This window comes from Mustela putorius, unplaced genomic scaffold (genome assembly GCF_011764305.1).
Source record: "Mustela putorius furo isolate JIRA1106 unplaced genomic scaffold, ASM1176430v1.1 tig00003903_pilon_pilon_pilon, whole genome shotgun sequence".
In the NCBI taxonomy this organism is placed as follows: Eukaryota; Metazoa; Chordata; class Mammalia; order Carnivora; family Mustelidae; genus Mustela; species Mustela putorius.
Window position 1 is genome coordinate 2,976,522 of NW_025422051.1, and position 12,811 is coordinate 2,989,332.

Below are 12,811 nucleotides of genomic sequence, written 5' to 3' on the forward strand. Positions count from 1 at the left end.
TACATAAAAATTAAAAACTACGATTAAAAAAGATACTTCTGTATTTTCTCCCCAGTATTGGCTTCCCCTCATACCTGTCAACTCCAGCCAAATGGAGATGAGCCTCTCAGATTCCTCTTCTAGAAAGGACTCATTGCCCGGCTGTAAGAAGTGTGGTTACTGGAGAGACTCCAGTTAGCTCTGCTGGGCTTCATCTCAGCTTTAGCACTAAGGGCCTGCTATTCTCAGGGCTGTCTCCAGCCTATGACTGAGCAATGAGGGGGTTCAAAGGGCGAGGTGGGACTCCTCTAACAGTGAATCTTTGCTCTGGAGCTCTATGTTGGGCTAGCGGCAAGTCTGTCAGGTTGACATCATGGTCTGAAGCTCCCACTGCTCAATCCTGCTTCCCCACTTTGCTTTCACAGGTGCCCAATACACCTGCACTTCTAATTCCATGTCAGTATCTTCTTCCTGTGACACCAACAGTGTATTACATATCCTTCTGGTCTTTTCCAACTTGATACATGAAAAACAGCATTTCACAGGTTTTCTTTGGCATTTCACTATGACCGAGGATGAACATATTGTCACATATTTAGAAGTGATCTGCATATCTATGAATTGTCTCTGTCCTGTTTCTTTTAAACTGCTGGGCTTTTATATTGATTTGCAGGAGCACGTTATTGATTGCATCTGTTGCAAATTTTTCTTTGCAACTTGCCGTTTGGCTTTAAGGTTTTTAAGGTTAATTGAGCATCCAGTAATTTTATGAACACAGTGTATTGATACTTTCACGACTTCAGAATTTTATGGCATCACTACAAAGGATTTCAGTCTAAGATAATAAATACTTTCCCATTTTTTCCTTCTCACGCACTGATGGTTCCATTTTTATATTTAAATCTTTAATCCACCTGGCATTTATTTTAGTGTAGGAAGTAAGGGAGAGTTCTAATTTTATTGTTTCCTGGAGAATGGCATGAAATATTTCCTTCTGCTGATGAACTGGCATGTTTTCCTCGTGGACGATACAAATCATGTAAATGACTCCATTTCCCCTTTTGCTATTGTTGTAGAAAGATCAGAGACAAATTCACAAGCACACAAGTGAATTTCATACCAACATCCCAATTTTCCTTGATGTCAATTTTCTATCTGTTTGTGTTTTTTGTGATCCTCCCTTTATTTTTCAATTTTATGAGATGTATTCTTACCAGGTTCCAAGTATCCAGTGGAAAATAAAATAGGGAGTAAATGAATACATAAGCTCTAACTCAGCTGGGCCTCAGTCATTTCTTGCTCTTCCTTCCCTTTGGGTAGGAAGCTGGCTGGGAGGGAGAGAAAATACAAATGGAGATGAGAGACACGGTCTGACACGGTCTGCCTCACCTCTCCCAGAAGCACCAGGCTGGAAACGCCCACCCATGAGCCAGGTAAGAGGTCACCAGTGGAAGCTTGGAAGGCCCACATGCTTAGAGCACCAACGTATGCATTGGTGACTGGCAGAGTTGTACAGATATGACATGATTGGGGCTGGCAAACCTCTCCTATTAAAGCCCAGATAGTAAATACTTCAGGATCTTCAGGCTATCTGGTCTCTTTGGCAGCTACTTAGCCAGTAACAAGCACGAAAGCATCCACAGACAATAAATAAGCAATTGAGTATTGCTGTGTTCCAATAAAACTTTACTATTTGACACTAAAGTCTGAACTTTATGTACTCTTCAAACATCACAAAATATTCTTCTTTTTACTTTTTCAAGCATTTAAAATAGGGAAAACCATGTTCTTAGATTTCAGACTGTAAAAAAAAGGGTCAGAAACCCTCGATGCAGAGCTTAGATGAGAAAGTTTGTTATTGGGAATATGTGTATCATTGTTAATGCTTGATTGTCAATGCAGTGACCTCCTTTAGATCAATAATTCTATGTCTAGAAATTTATTACAAGGAAATAATCACGGTGGTACACAAAAATCTGAAAGCAAAGACTGTTACTCCATCCTGGATTATAACAATGAAAAAAATTGGGACACATCCAAACATCCAATAACAGAGGAGTGGCTCAAAAATCTGAGGCCATCCAAAACATGGAATGTGATGCAGCCATGTCAATTATCGTGTGGCTCACAAAGAGAGAAAGCAAATGCAGTCAAATATTAACATTTGTTGAGTCTAAATGCAGGCTCTATGCACTGCCAACTTCTCTGTAGTTTTAAAATGTAAAAATAAAGTTGGGTACATGGTTTTACAAGGTAAAAAATGAGGGCACCTAGGTGGTTCAGCATCTTCCTTGAGCTCAGGTCATGATCCCAGGGTCATGACTCCCAGGTCATGAGCCCAAGTTGGGCTCCCTGCTCAGCTGAGAGTCTGCTTCTCCCTCTGCACCTCCCCCTGCTGGTGCTCTCTCTCTATGTCTCCCTCCCTCTCTCTCTTAAATAAATAGAATCTTTAAAAAAAAAAGTTAAAAATGTTGTTGTGAAATATAAGTTAATAGGCTTGCACGGACTCATCTCCAGCTCATCAGAATTCTGTGTTCTTTTGTGTTAAATAAAGATAATAAACATAACACTCTTTTTTCCCCACAGGAAAATGGTATAGATTAACTCAATAATACTTGTCTACCTACCTGGTGTCTGTTTTGGTCATACCAAATGTAATTCTAACTATATGAAACATGAGAAGATTTTTTAAAAGATTTTATTTATTTATTTGACACAGAGAGAGAGATCACAAGTAGGCAGAGAGGCAGGCAGAGAGGGTTGGGGCGGGGGGGGGGGGGTTGGCAAGCTCCCTACTGAGCAGAGAGCCCGATGCAGGGCTCAGTCCCAGGACCTTGAGCTCATGACTTGAGCCAAAGGCAGATGCTTAACCCACTGAGCCCTCCAGACGCCCCTGAAACATGAGATTAAAAAAAAAACAACAAACCACATTTTAAAAAATCACGTTTCCTTTACAAGCATCTTGTTCTAAGGGCAAAGAAAAGCTTGACTTGCTTAGGTTTTGAGCATTTGAAAGAAAAACTTGATTTTACATGGGAAACACACAAATTATCTGAGAAGACTTCCCTGGTAGAAAGGTGTTCTCTAGGCCCTATACGTGGAACAGCATTTGAGGGATCTGGCCATCTGGGTTCTCCCTTCAGACTCAGCCTCCACTTCCTGGGTTTGATGCTATTATTTGAAAATCTAACATGGGAAAATAAATTCATTAACTTGAGTGCGTACAAATAAATAAAAAGTCTACATATTTAAGTAATGACATAGGAACTATTTCTAACTACAGAACAGAGCACTTGAGCAGAGGACTTAAGCGATCTTGAGCAGAGGACTTCAGCGACCCTCCAGTCGCCGCCTTTCTTAAACGAGGTAATAGACATAGTGCATTGTCGGTATCTGCTTGAAACTTAGTTATGGATTGCAAACTGCAAAACTGGAGTTATCGAAGACGAGTTTCAGAAAATCTGTCTCCGTTTAAATTTTTTTTTTTTTAATGCTCACATTCATTCCTATTACCGGGAGTCAAACCCAAATCTCCCGCCTGAAAAATCAAAATCACAGCGATAGTTCACAGGGAGGTACACTCCCTTTTACAAACCAGAACCATAATCAATTTTTGCCCGTCTGCTTTCAAAGCTCTGACTTTTAAATACTAAACGATTTACTTTCTTTACCTCTACCTGCGCGACCCGCCTCACCCAAAACCTGCCAGATCCCAATAAAGTCCGTCCCCGCGAGCCACTTACTCCCCAGAGGCTCTGCACGTCTCCCTGTTCCCACGCTCTGCGGTCGCGCGTACTCTCTTCGGATTCCCTGAAGCCCCGCCCTTCTCTCCTCCGCGTTCAGCCCTTTAGAACCGCCTTCCCCACCTGGCTATTTGGTTGGCCAGCGCCCTTGTCATACGTCATTCTCCCGCGCCACCCGGAAGCCACGGTTTATAGAAAAGGTTCTTATTGCCGGCGGCTCTAAGGTGAGGGCCGCGTTTGGGTGTCCCTGGGTGGCCGAGTTCCAGTGTTGGGAGGGGCAGAAGGCAGAACCCCCTGGCAGGAGCCAGACGAGCCCACTCCCGCTGTTGAGAGGGTGCAGATGTACTGTGTCGGAGGCACAGAGTGGTCAACGTGGTCTACCCCCTCCCGATTCCTCAGGAGCCCATCATGGCGACGCCCCCTAAACGGCGGGCGCTGGAAGCCACGGGGGAGAAAGTGCTGCGCTACGAGGCCTTCATCTGTGACGTGCTACAGCGGGACCTGCGGTGAGTGACAGCGTGGAGGGCCTGGCGTGTGGAACGTTCCACGTGGGGGGCGGGGCTTTCGAAGTCAGGGCCAGGCCTTCTGATTGGTGGGGGAGGCGTTTGGCGTCCGGCCCCGTGCGCGGATCCGGCGAGAAGGAGGGGCGACATCCGGGGTGCGACTTGGGCTGGGAGGTGGCGGTCTTAGTAGAGGGTGCGTCCGCTCAAGAGCGGCCTCCCATATCACTTACAGGTTGAGCTAGAGTCCAAAGCGGGAGTTCTCAGGTTCGAATCCATGGCCATTTCGCCATCCGTGTGAAGACGTTGTACCCTGACTCGCCTTTCATTGCCTCACTTTTCTTATCTGTGAAATGGGAAAATTGATGGAACCTTCTTGATGGGATGGTTTTGAGTTTTTAATGTGTTCAGTGCCTGTAAAGGATTTAACATGGATACTACGGGCTCAGTGTGTATGAAAATTATTACTATCATTATTAATCTGAGCAAGAAGTAGAGTGTCCAAAAGTAGGATAATGAACATCCTAAAAGGGATGGAAGATTTTTTTTTTTTTTTTACAGTGAGAATGGGACACTTTTTTTTTTTCTTTTTTAGAATGGACATTCTGATTGGAGGGAGGTATTGGGAGTAGAGTGTGATAATAGAACTAATAAATAGTAGCTAATACATACATAGAGCTTACTATTTGGTTAGGCACTCCTATAAGTACTTTGTAGTAAACACTCGTTTAATTCTCCTAATGCCTCTGAGGTAATACTTGTGATCCCTTTCCTATAGATAGGGAAATTGAATCCTAAAGAGGTTATTTAATTGCCAAAGTCACACAACTAGTAAAAAAGGGGAGCCTGGGTTCAAACCCAGGCAGTCTGACCCACAATTCAAATCTTAACTTCTGCACTAAAATGCTTCTTTAGAGCATGGCAACATGAGGGTCTTGGTGATAAATTGAGGTATTCTGAAAGGGCCAGGGTTTCCCTTTGGTCACTGTTGTCCTCTTGCCCCATCAGAAAAGTGCTGGACCATCGCGACAAGGTATATGAGCAGCTGGCCAAATACCTTCAACTGAGAAATGTCATTGAGCGACTTCAGGTAAAAACACCAAGATTAGATACCATTTTGGTGTGTGTGGGCAAGGGAGGGGGATGGGAGGAGAGACCCCAGACCAAAAGCTGTCAGCTGACCTGAAAGTTGACCACTGACCCCTACCTCTTTTTCCCTGGCCTCACAGGAAGCTAAGCACTCGGAGTTATATATGCAGGTGGATTTGGGCTGTAACTTCTTCGTTGACACAGTTGTGTGAGTGTCTACCTGCCCCTCTGAGCCCAGAGGGCTCAGCTTCCCCCTTCCTTCATTCAACAAATATTTTTTTGAGTACTTGCTGTGTACCAGACGTTGCCCTGGGTGCTGGGGATATGACAGTGAATCAAATAGGACAAAATCCCCACCCTCCCAGAGCTCCAGTTTGGGTAAGGTGGGAGGAGTGGACTGAAAAAAAAAATCTTTAGTAGGCTATATGGTATGCTAAACAGTGATAAGGACTTCCCCCACTTCCTCTAATGATTGTTTCCTCAGCTCAGACACTTCACGAATCTATGTGGCCCTTGGATATGGTTTTTTCCTGGAGTTGACACTGGCAGAAGCTCTCAAGTTCATTGATCGTAAGAGCAATCTCCTCACAGAGTAAGTCCATCCTATGAGGATAGTGTCTAAAATGCCATCATTTGCAACACCCTTTTCCCTTTCCCCATGGCTCACTGGGATGAGACTTCAGGGGCCATTTCCCCTCCTCCTCAGGGCTAGGGCTGAGGAAAGTGGAGAAACAAAGCTTAGCCCCAAGTATAGCCCATAGTAACCACTCAATAAATAAATGGTCTTTGTATTGTTCATTCACCACATTTGTTGGCTCTCTGTTCTGTGTCAGGCTCTGTACTTGGCAGTGGGGAGGTAGCAGTGAACAAGACAGAAGGGTTCCTTGAAGGTCTAATTTTGACCAGATCCAGGAGGTTTTGGCCTATAAATCAGTAACAGCAAGACAAATTACCTCTGAATCCACCTCCTACTAATTTTCCTGCTCATTCACTGTACTCTCACCACACTGACCTTCCCGGGCTTCTTGAAACACCCTCAGAATGATCCCACCTGAGGGTGACTGCAGTGGCTGTGCTCTCTGCCAATAACACACTTTTCCAAAGTGCATACATGGCTTCTTTTCTCCTCAGTTTGAGTCTTTCTTAAATGTCACCTCCTCAGTGAGGCCTTCTGTAACCTAACTTGAAAATTGCAACCTCTGGGGGTGCCTGGGTAGCTCAGTTAGTTGAGCATCCGACTCTTGGTTTCAGCTCAAGTCATGATCTCGGGGTCGTGAGATAGAGCCCCACATCAAGCTCTGGACTCAGCAGGAAGTCTGCTTGGAAATTCTTTCCATCTCCCTCTGCCCCTCCCCACTCACTTTATCTATCTATCTATCTATCTATCTCTGGGTAAAATCTTTAAAAAAAAATTGCAACCCCTGGCACTGCTCATTCCTCTCTCTTGTTCTACTTATGACCTCTTAATGTTTACTGTATAATTTAGTTCTTTCTAAAATTCATTGCCTTCGCCCATTAAGGGGAATAGATTGTCTATACCTTCAAGAGACCAGAGTAGTACATAGCATTCAGTAGGCATTCTATGATTATTGAGTGAATTTAAAAGGGTATGCCGGAACCAGATGGAAGGGGGGGATTGAAGCAGATCTCTGGTGGTGGAGGGGAAGGTAATGTGGGGAGAAAGTGTGAGCTCCAGTTGAGTTTAAGGCTTTGTGCAGGGAAGGGAAATTGGGAGTGTGGATGAGAGGTTTGAAATGTAGCTAGGGAAAGCTTTCCAGGGGGAAATGACATTTGAGTCTCTCGGTTGTGTGAACAAGCCGTGGGGCTATTTCTGGCAAGGGGACCACATGTGACTGCCACATTTGCAGAATTGCTAAGAGAGGCAAACATGCCAGGAGAGGGAACACTGAGCAATATACTTAGATGAATACCATCTTACAAGAGTGAATATCACTTATCTAAAATGGTTAAATTTTTCCTACATTCATTTCTTCCAGACTTGTCTCTCTCATGGTTTTAGTAATTCTTTTCTTTTCAAACCACTCCAAGGTTTCAGTGTTAGTAGACCCGAAAGAGCCTCAGATCTGCTGAGATTTATAAATCTCAGTGATCAAACCAGTTGGTGAGGGGGTCAAGGGGCCTGCTCTCATGGGCCAACATGAGACCAACCACGTGGTCTCATCGTGGCCAATGGACCACGAGTTCTGAACTAGTGGTCATTTAGGCCACATCCATTTTTTATAACAAAACTTTCCTTGTTCTGTGACAGGACTTCTGATACTTTCAGATAGAGATTTTAATTTTTTTAAGATTTTTTTTTATTTGAGAGAGAGAATGAGAGAGAGAGCTTGAGAAGGGGGAGGGTCAGAGGGAGAAGCAGACTCTCAATAAGCAGGGAGCCTGATGCGGTACTCAATCCAGGGACTTCAGGATCATGACCTGAGCTGAAGGCAATTGCTTAACCAACTGAGCCACTCAGGCGCCCCGAGATTTTAATATTTTGAGACTTGATGTATTTACCAAAAATATATTTACATTGTCAGTGCCTGCCCCCCCTTGTCTGTCTTTTTGATATATTTATCTGGTTTACTAGTGTCATGAGAAATGTGATTCACTCTCTTATTATTTTATTATAATTAGGAGGGCTTCCTAGAAGCTTAATCTTTCTAGGAGATGAAGATTTGAGTCTGGGTAGCTCGCTCTCCTCTTTAAAATACTTTGTTCTGGGCGCCTGGGTGGCTCACTGGGTTTAGCCTCTGCCTTCAGCTTGGGTCGTGATCCCGGAGTCCTGGGATTAAGTCCCACATCGGGCTCTCTGCTTTTGCGGGGAGCCTGCTTCCCCCTCTTTCTCTGCCTGCCTCTCTGCCTACTAGTGCTCTCTGTCTGTCAAATAAATTTTTAAAAATCTTTTAAAAAATACTTTGTTCCTTGGGACACACTTGGAACTAACTTTCTTTCAGGTTATTGTATGCAGCCAAAAAGACTGTCAGTCCTTATTTTTAGCATATTTCTTTGGGGAGTGGGAGGATCAGGTCTGTGTGTGTATTCTTTCCTGATTACACAGAAAAGAGTACACGTCCACAAACGTGTAACTGTAGAAGAGACAGATTAAGGGCACCTGCTGGGCTCAGTAGGTGGAACATGTGACTCTTAATCCCAGGGTTGTGGGTTCAAGTCCCACACTGGGTGTAGAGACTGCTTAAAAATAAAATCTTTTTAAAAAGAGAGAGAAGAGACAGTAACCATTTGACTGTTAACACTGCCTTACATATTGAAACAGTAGCAAAAAATGAAACATCTCTCATTTGTGTTACAACTAGCCTTTGGTGGACTTTGTATTTCCCTCCTTTTTAAAAAGTATTGCAGCTCATAGCCCTTCCTAGACCAGGCTTGTACCATTAACTAATTTTGTTCTCTTTATGGATGTTCCTATTGCCCTTAGAAGCTGATCAGTTTCATTACTCTGTTCTTTGAGTAGTAACCCTGATATTCTTGAAAGCATTCTTGCTCTCTGGTAAAAATACCATGCTTCACTGGTTTCTTGTCTTTAAACATATATTCAACCGTCTCCTGAGGACTTCAGGCACCTTTGCATGGAGTAGCTATTCAGTCATTCATTCAATATACTTTGGTGCATACTATGGGCCACACACAGTTTGCATCCTGGAGAGACAGCAGGGAACAAAGCAGACCAGTCTCTGTTCTCTGCCCTTACATAGCTTACATTCTAGGCAGGGGAGCCAGACAATAAAAAATAAGTAAATGATGTAGTATGTCACAGGTTGGCAGTGCTACAGAGAACAGCAGGGAACAGAGAGAAGAAACATTGCCTGGGAAAAATTTTTTTGTATGATGACCATTACCAATTAGTCTTATTGTGATGATCCCTTCACAGTGTATACAAATACCGAATCATTATGTTGTGCCCTTGAAACTAATGTTACATGTCAGTTATACTTTAATAATTAAAAAAGGGATGGGTGCCTGGGTGGCTCAGTCGGATAAGCTGCCCCACTCTTGATTTCAGCTCAGATCATGATCTCAGGGTCCTGGGACCAAGCCCCACGTCGGGCTTTGTGCTCAGTGGGGAGTCTGCTTGAGGTTTGTCTCTCTCCCTCTCCCTTTGCCCCTCCTCCACTCTCTCTCTCTCTCAAATAAATAAATCTTTAAAAAAAAATTTAAAAAGGAAATGAAACACTGCCTAGGATGGGGTGGTTGTAATTTTTTTTTAATTTTATTTATTTATTTGACAGAGATCACAAGCAGGCAGAGAGAGGGGGAAGCATGCTCCCTGCTGAGCAGAGAGCCCGATGGGCTCGATCCCAGGACCCTGGGATCATGACCCGGGCTGAAGGCAGAGGCTTTAACCCACTGAGCCACCCAGGCACCCCGGGCGGTTGTAATTTCAAATAGAATGCAGGGAGCTGCCATTATCTGAGAGGGAGATGATAGAGAAAGAGCAGATTTAGAGAGAAAGACCCAGGAGTTCAGCCTAGACCCGTTAAGTATGAGGTGCTTATTAAACACTGAAGTGGAGTTTTTGAAGATGTAGTTAAAACTCCCAAGGCTGAAGTTCAGGAGAGGGGTCTGGACTGAAAATATAAATTTGGGAGATAGTGATACATAAATGGGTTCATAGTGCTGTATTTTTTCCCCCAATTTAATCTTCTGTGTTGTTACCTTCTACTTTCCTTATCTAGTTTGCTTAAAACTGATTTCTACTTTGATGTATAGTTCAGCAAAATAAAATATACATTCTTTATCACAGTTTCAAGACCCTGCACGATCCAGCCACTTCCTACCCCTCGGACCTTCTCTCATACCACTTTCCTTCCACCATTCACTTAATTCCTAACACTCTGACTTCCTGACTGCTCTTTCCTGCATCTTGGCCTTTTTGAGGAAAAGACCCTATCTTACTATATTACTTACTCATTCTTCATTCTTCAGAAGGGCCTTCCTTGATCCTTTCTATCAATTAGGATTCTTTTGGGTGAGACTGATCCCAGTCGGCCCAGAAGATATAAGGAACTGACTGGTTTCTGTACTCAACAGTCACGGGCCAGAGTGGTTTCCGGCAATTCCAGCTTTGCAGTTGCTTAGGCCTGAGCATCCTTCGTGAGTCATCTCTCTCTCTCTTTCATACCTGACATCCAACTGTTTGGTAAATCCTGTTGATTCTGCCTTCAGAATATATTCCATATCCAGTCACTGATCACCTCAGCTGCTGACAGTGGTCTGAGTCTCCCTCTATCACCTAGGCTATTACAGTAGCCTTCTCACTGGACTTCGGCTTCCACACTAGCTCTCCTTATCCCCAGTTCTCCATACTGCAACCAGGTGGATCCACTGAAACCCTAGTCAGCAGAGCCCCTGGTGGTTCAGTGGGTTAAGCGTCTGCCTTCAGCTCGGGTCATGATCTCAGTGTCCTGGGAACGAGTCCCACATCGGGCTCCCTGTGTAGTGGGTGGTCTGCTTCCTTCTCTCCCTCTGCCCCTCCCCCTGCTCATGCACTCTCTCTCAAATAAATAAATAAAATCTTAAAAAAAAAACACCCTTTGTCAGTTCACATCCCTTCTCTGATTACAAGCTTCCCTTGGCTCCCATCTCACTTAGAGTAAAAGTCAGAGCCTTGTGGCTTTCACCTGATCTGCCTCCCCAGCTTACCTCTCTGACCTCACCTCCTACCATACCCCCTTCACTTATTCTTCTTCAGCCACACCAGCCTCTTTGCTGTGCTTCAGACATGCCACGTACACCCCCACCTCAGCATCTTGCCATGTGCTGGCCCTTGTGTCTGGGACTTTCATCTTCCATCTGTCCACATGATTCACGTCTTTAAGTCTTGACTCAAGTGCTTCTCAGTGCAGCCGTTTGTAAGTACCCTCAGAATTAGCAGGCCTCACTCCTGCACTCCGTATCCTCTCTCATCATTTAACTTTTTCATTCTGCTTACAACCACCCAACATATTCTTGGTGTTACTCTATCATTCGTCCCTCTTAATGAGAGCTCGAGCTCTGGAAGACCGAGATTTTTGTCTGTTGTGTTTGCTGTTCTCTCCCCAGTACCTAAAATTGCCTGGCATAGAGTATGGATTCAGTAAATGTCTCCGAGTTAGTGCAGTCCAGAGGGTGGCTAGGCGTTTGTGCACAGCAGGAGGTCAGGCAGCAACGTATCCTACCACCTGTCACAGGAGGTAGGTAGTTCTCGAAGTGATGTGGAAGCATCATTCTCATGAGCGTTAAGTGGGGCCCACTTCGCCCTTTCTTGTTTCTTTTCTCCAGGCTCAGCGACAGCCTCACCAAGGACTCCATGAATATCAAGGCCCATATCCACATGTTACTAGAGGTGAGAGCAGCTCAGCCCACTCTTAGACTCTGTCTCCAGATGTGTTCAGGGTGCTGTGACCTGAGGAAGGGAGAGAGCCAGGGACTGGAAGGACCATCTTTCTCTCTAAGCTGAAGCCAAGCTGGAGCCAGGCGGGCTCTGAGGGAGGGGAGGTCACAGCAAGCCTGTGTGGAGGCCCAGACCCAGTCTCTGCTCAGTGCCTTCTGTCCTCTTTTTCAGGGGCTTAGAGAACTACAAGGCCTGCAGAATTTCCCGGAGACACCTCACCATTGACTTCTTCCCCGCTTCCTCAGACATTAAAGAGCCTGAATGCCTTTGAGTCACATGGCCCTTTTTTCCCTACCTCAACCCCTGCTGTTTGCTGAAGGTGCCCTGTTTCTAAAGCACAAAGTTACCAGGAGCCCTAGAGATATAGTCTCTGTGTGGAACCTATAAAGTAACCCTGAAGTCCCGCCTCCAGCCTGTTGCCTGGCAACATTTGCCACTTGGCTTTCCACTCTGCCCTCTCTTCCGTTGTCTTGGCAACCTGGGCCTCCCACCTAACCTTCTCTTTTTTCTATTTCTTTTCCTGGATATAACTCTTACTTGTCTTAGAGAATGGGCCGATTCAGGGTGGAGGTTTGTAACCAAGACAATCAGCCTTTCCCTCCTGGCCCAAAGGTTTATCCCTCTTCCCCACCTCAGTCGTGACTGGGGTGCCTTACGTTACACCCACGCTCGCCTCGGCCCAACTTTGGCCTCGCCCCGCTTCTAAATAGTTCTAGGTTCCACCAAGGGCTGCAGAACCGCATCCCGCCCTCCTCGGTCCGGCCCCTATTTTAGGTTGAGTCCAGCTTTCGCCAATCAATACAGAGCCAAGTTCCGCCCCTTTCTAACTGACTGCTGCTCACCGCTGACCTCGTAGGCATTTAGTTTCCGCCGCTCAACGCTCCTTTGCGTGCCTGGCGGCTGTCCAAACCTCCTACCTGGGCTCGGTTCTAAACTCGTCTTTTCTAGCCAATCACGGTAGAGTTATCCTGCCCACCTACGCACGGCCCAGACCCAACCCCCTCCTTGCCTGCTGCTCCGCCCGCTTCCATACAAGTCCAGCTTCCGCTGAGCGGCGTGGAGTACAGCACCGCCCCGTTGGTGTTTTGGCAGCTGTCTGGAGT

General features: G+C 45.3%; 1 protein-coding gene across 1 annotated transcript; it reads left to right on the forward strand.

Annotated features, from left to right (window-relative positions):
- Positions 1-3,846: 3,846 nt before the first annotated feature.
- UXT (ubiquitously expressed prefoldin like chaperone) lies at positions 3,847-11,979 on the forward strand. Its single transcript, XM_013057589.2, has 7 exons — positions 3,847-3,946; positions 4,122-4,228; positions 5,231-5,312; positions 5,452-5,519; positions 5,796-5,903; positions 11,597-11,660; positions 11,880-11,979. Exons 2-7 carry the CDS (start codon positions 4,131-4,133, stop codon positions 11,931-11,933), a joined length of 474 nt encoding a protein of 157 aa, XP_012913043.1. The 5' UTR covers positions 3,847-3,946; positions 4,122-4,130; the 3' UTR covers positions 11,934-11,979.
- The last annotated feature ends 832 nt before the right edge of the window (positions 11,980-12,811 follow it).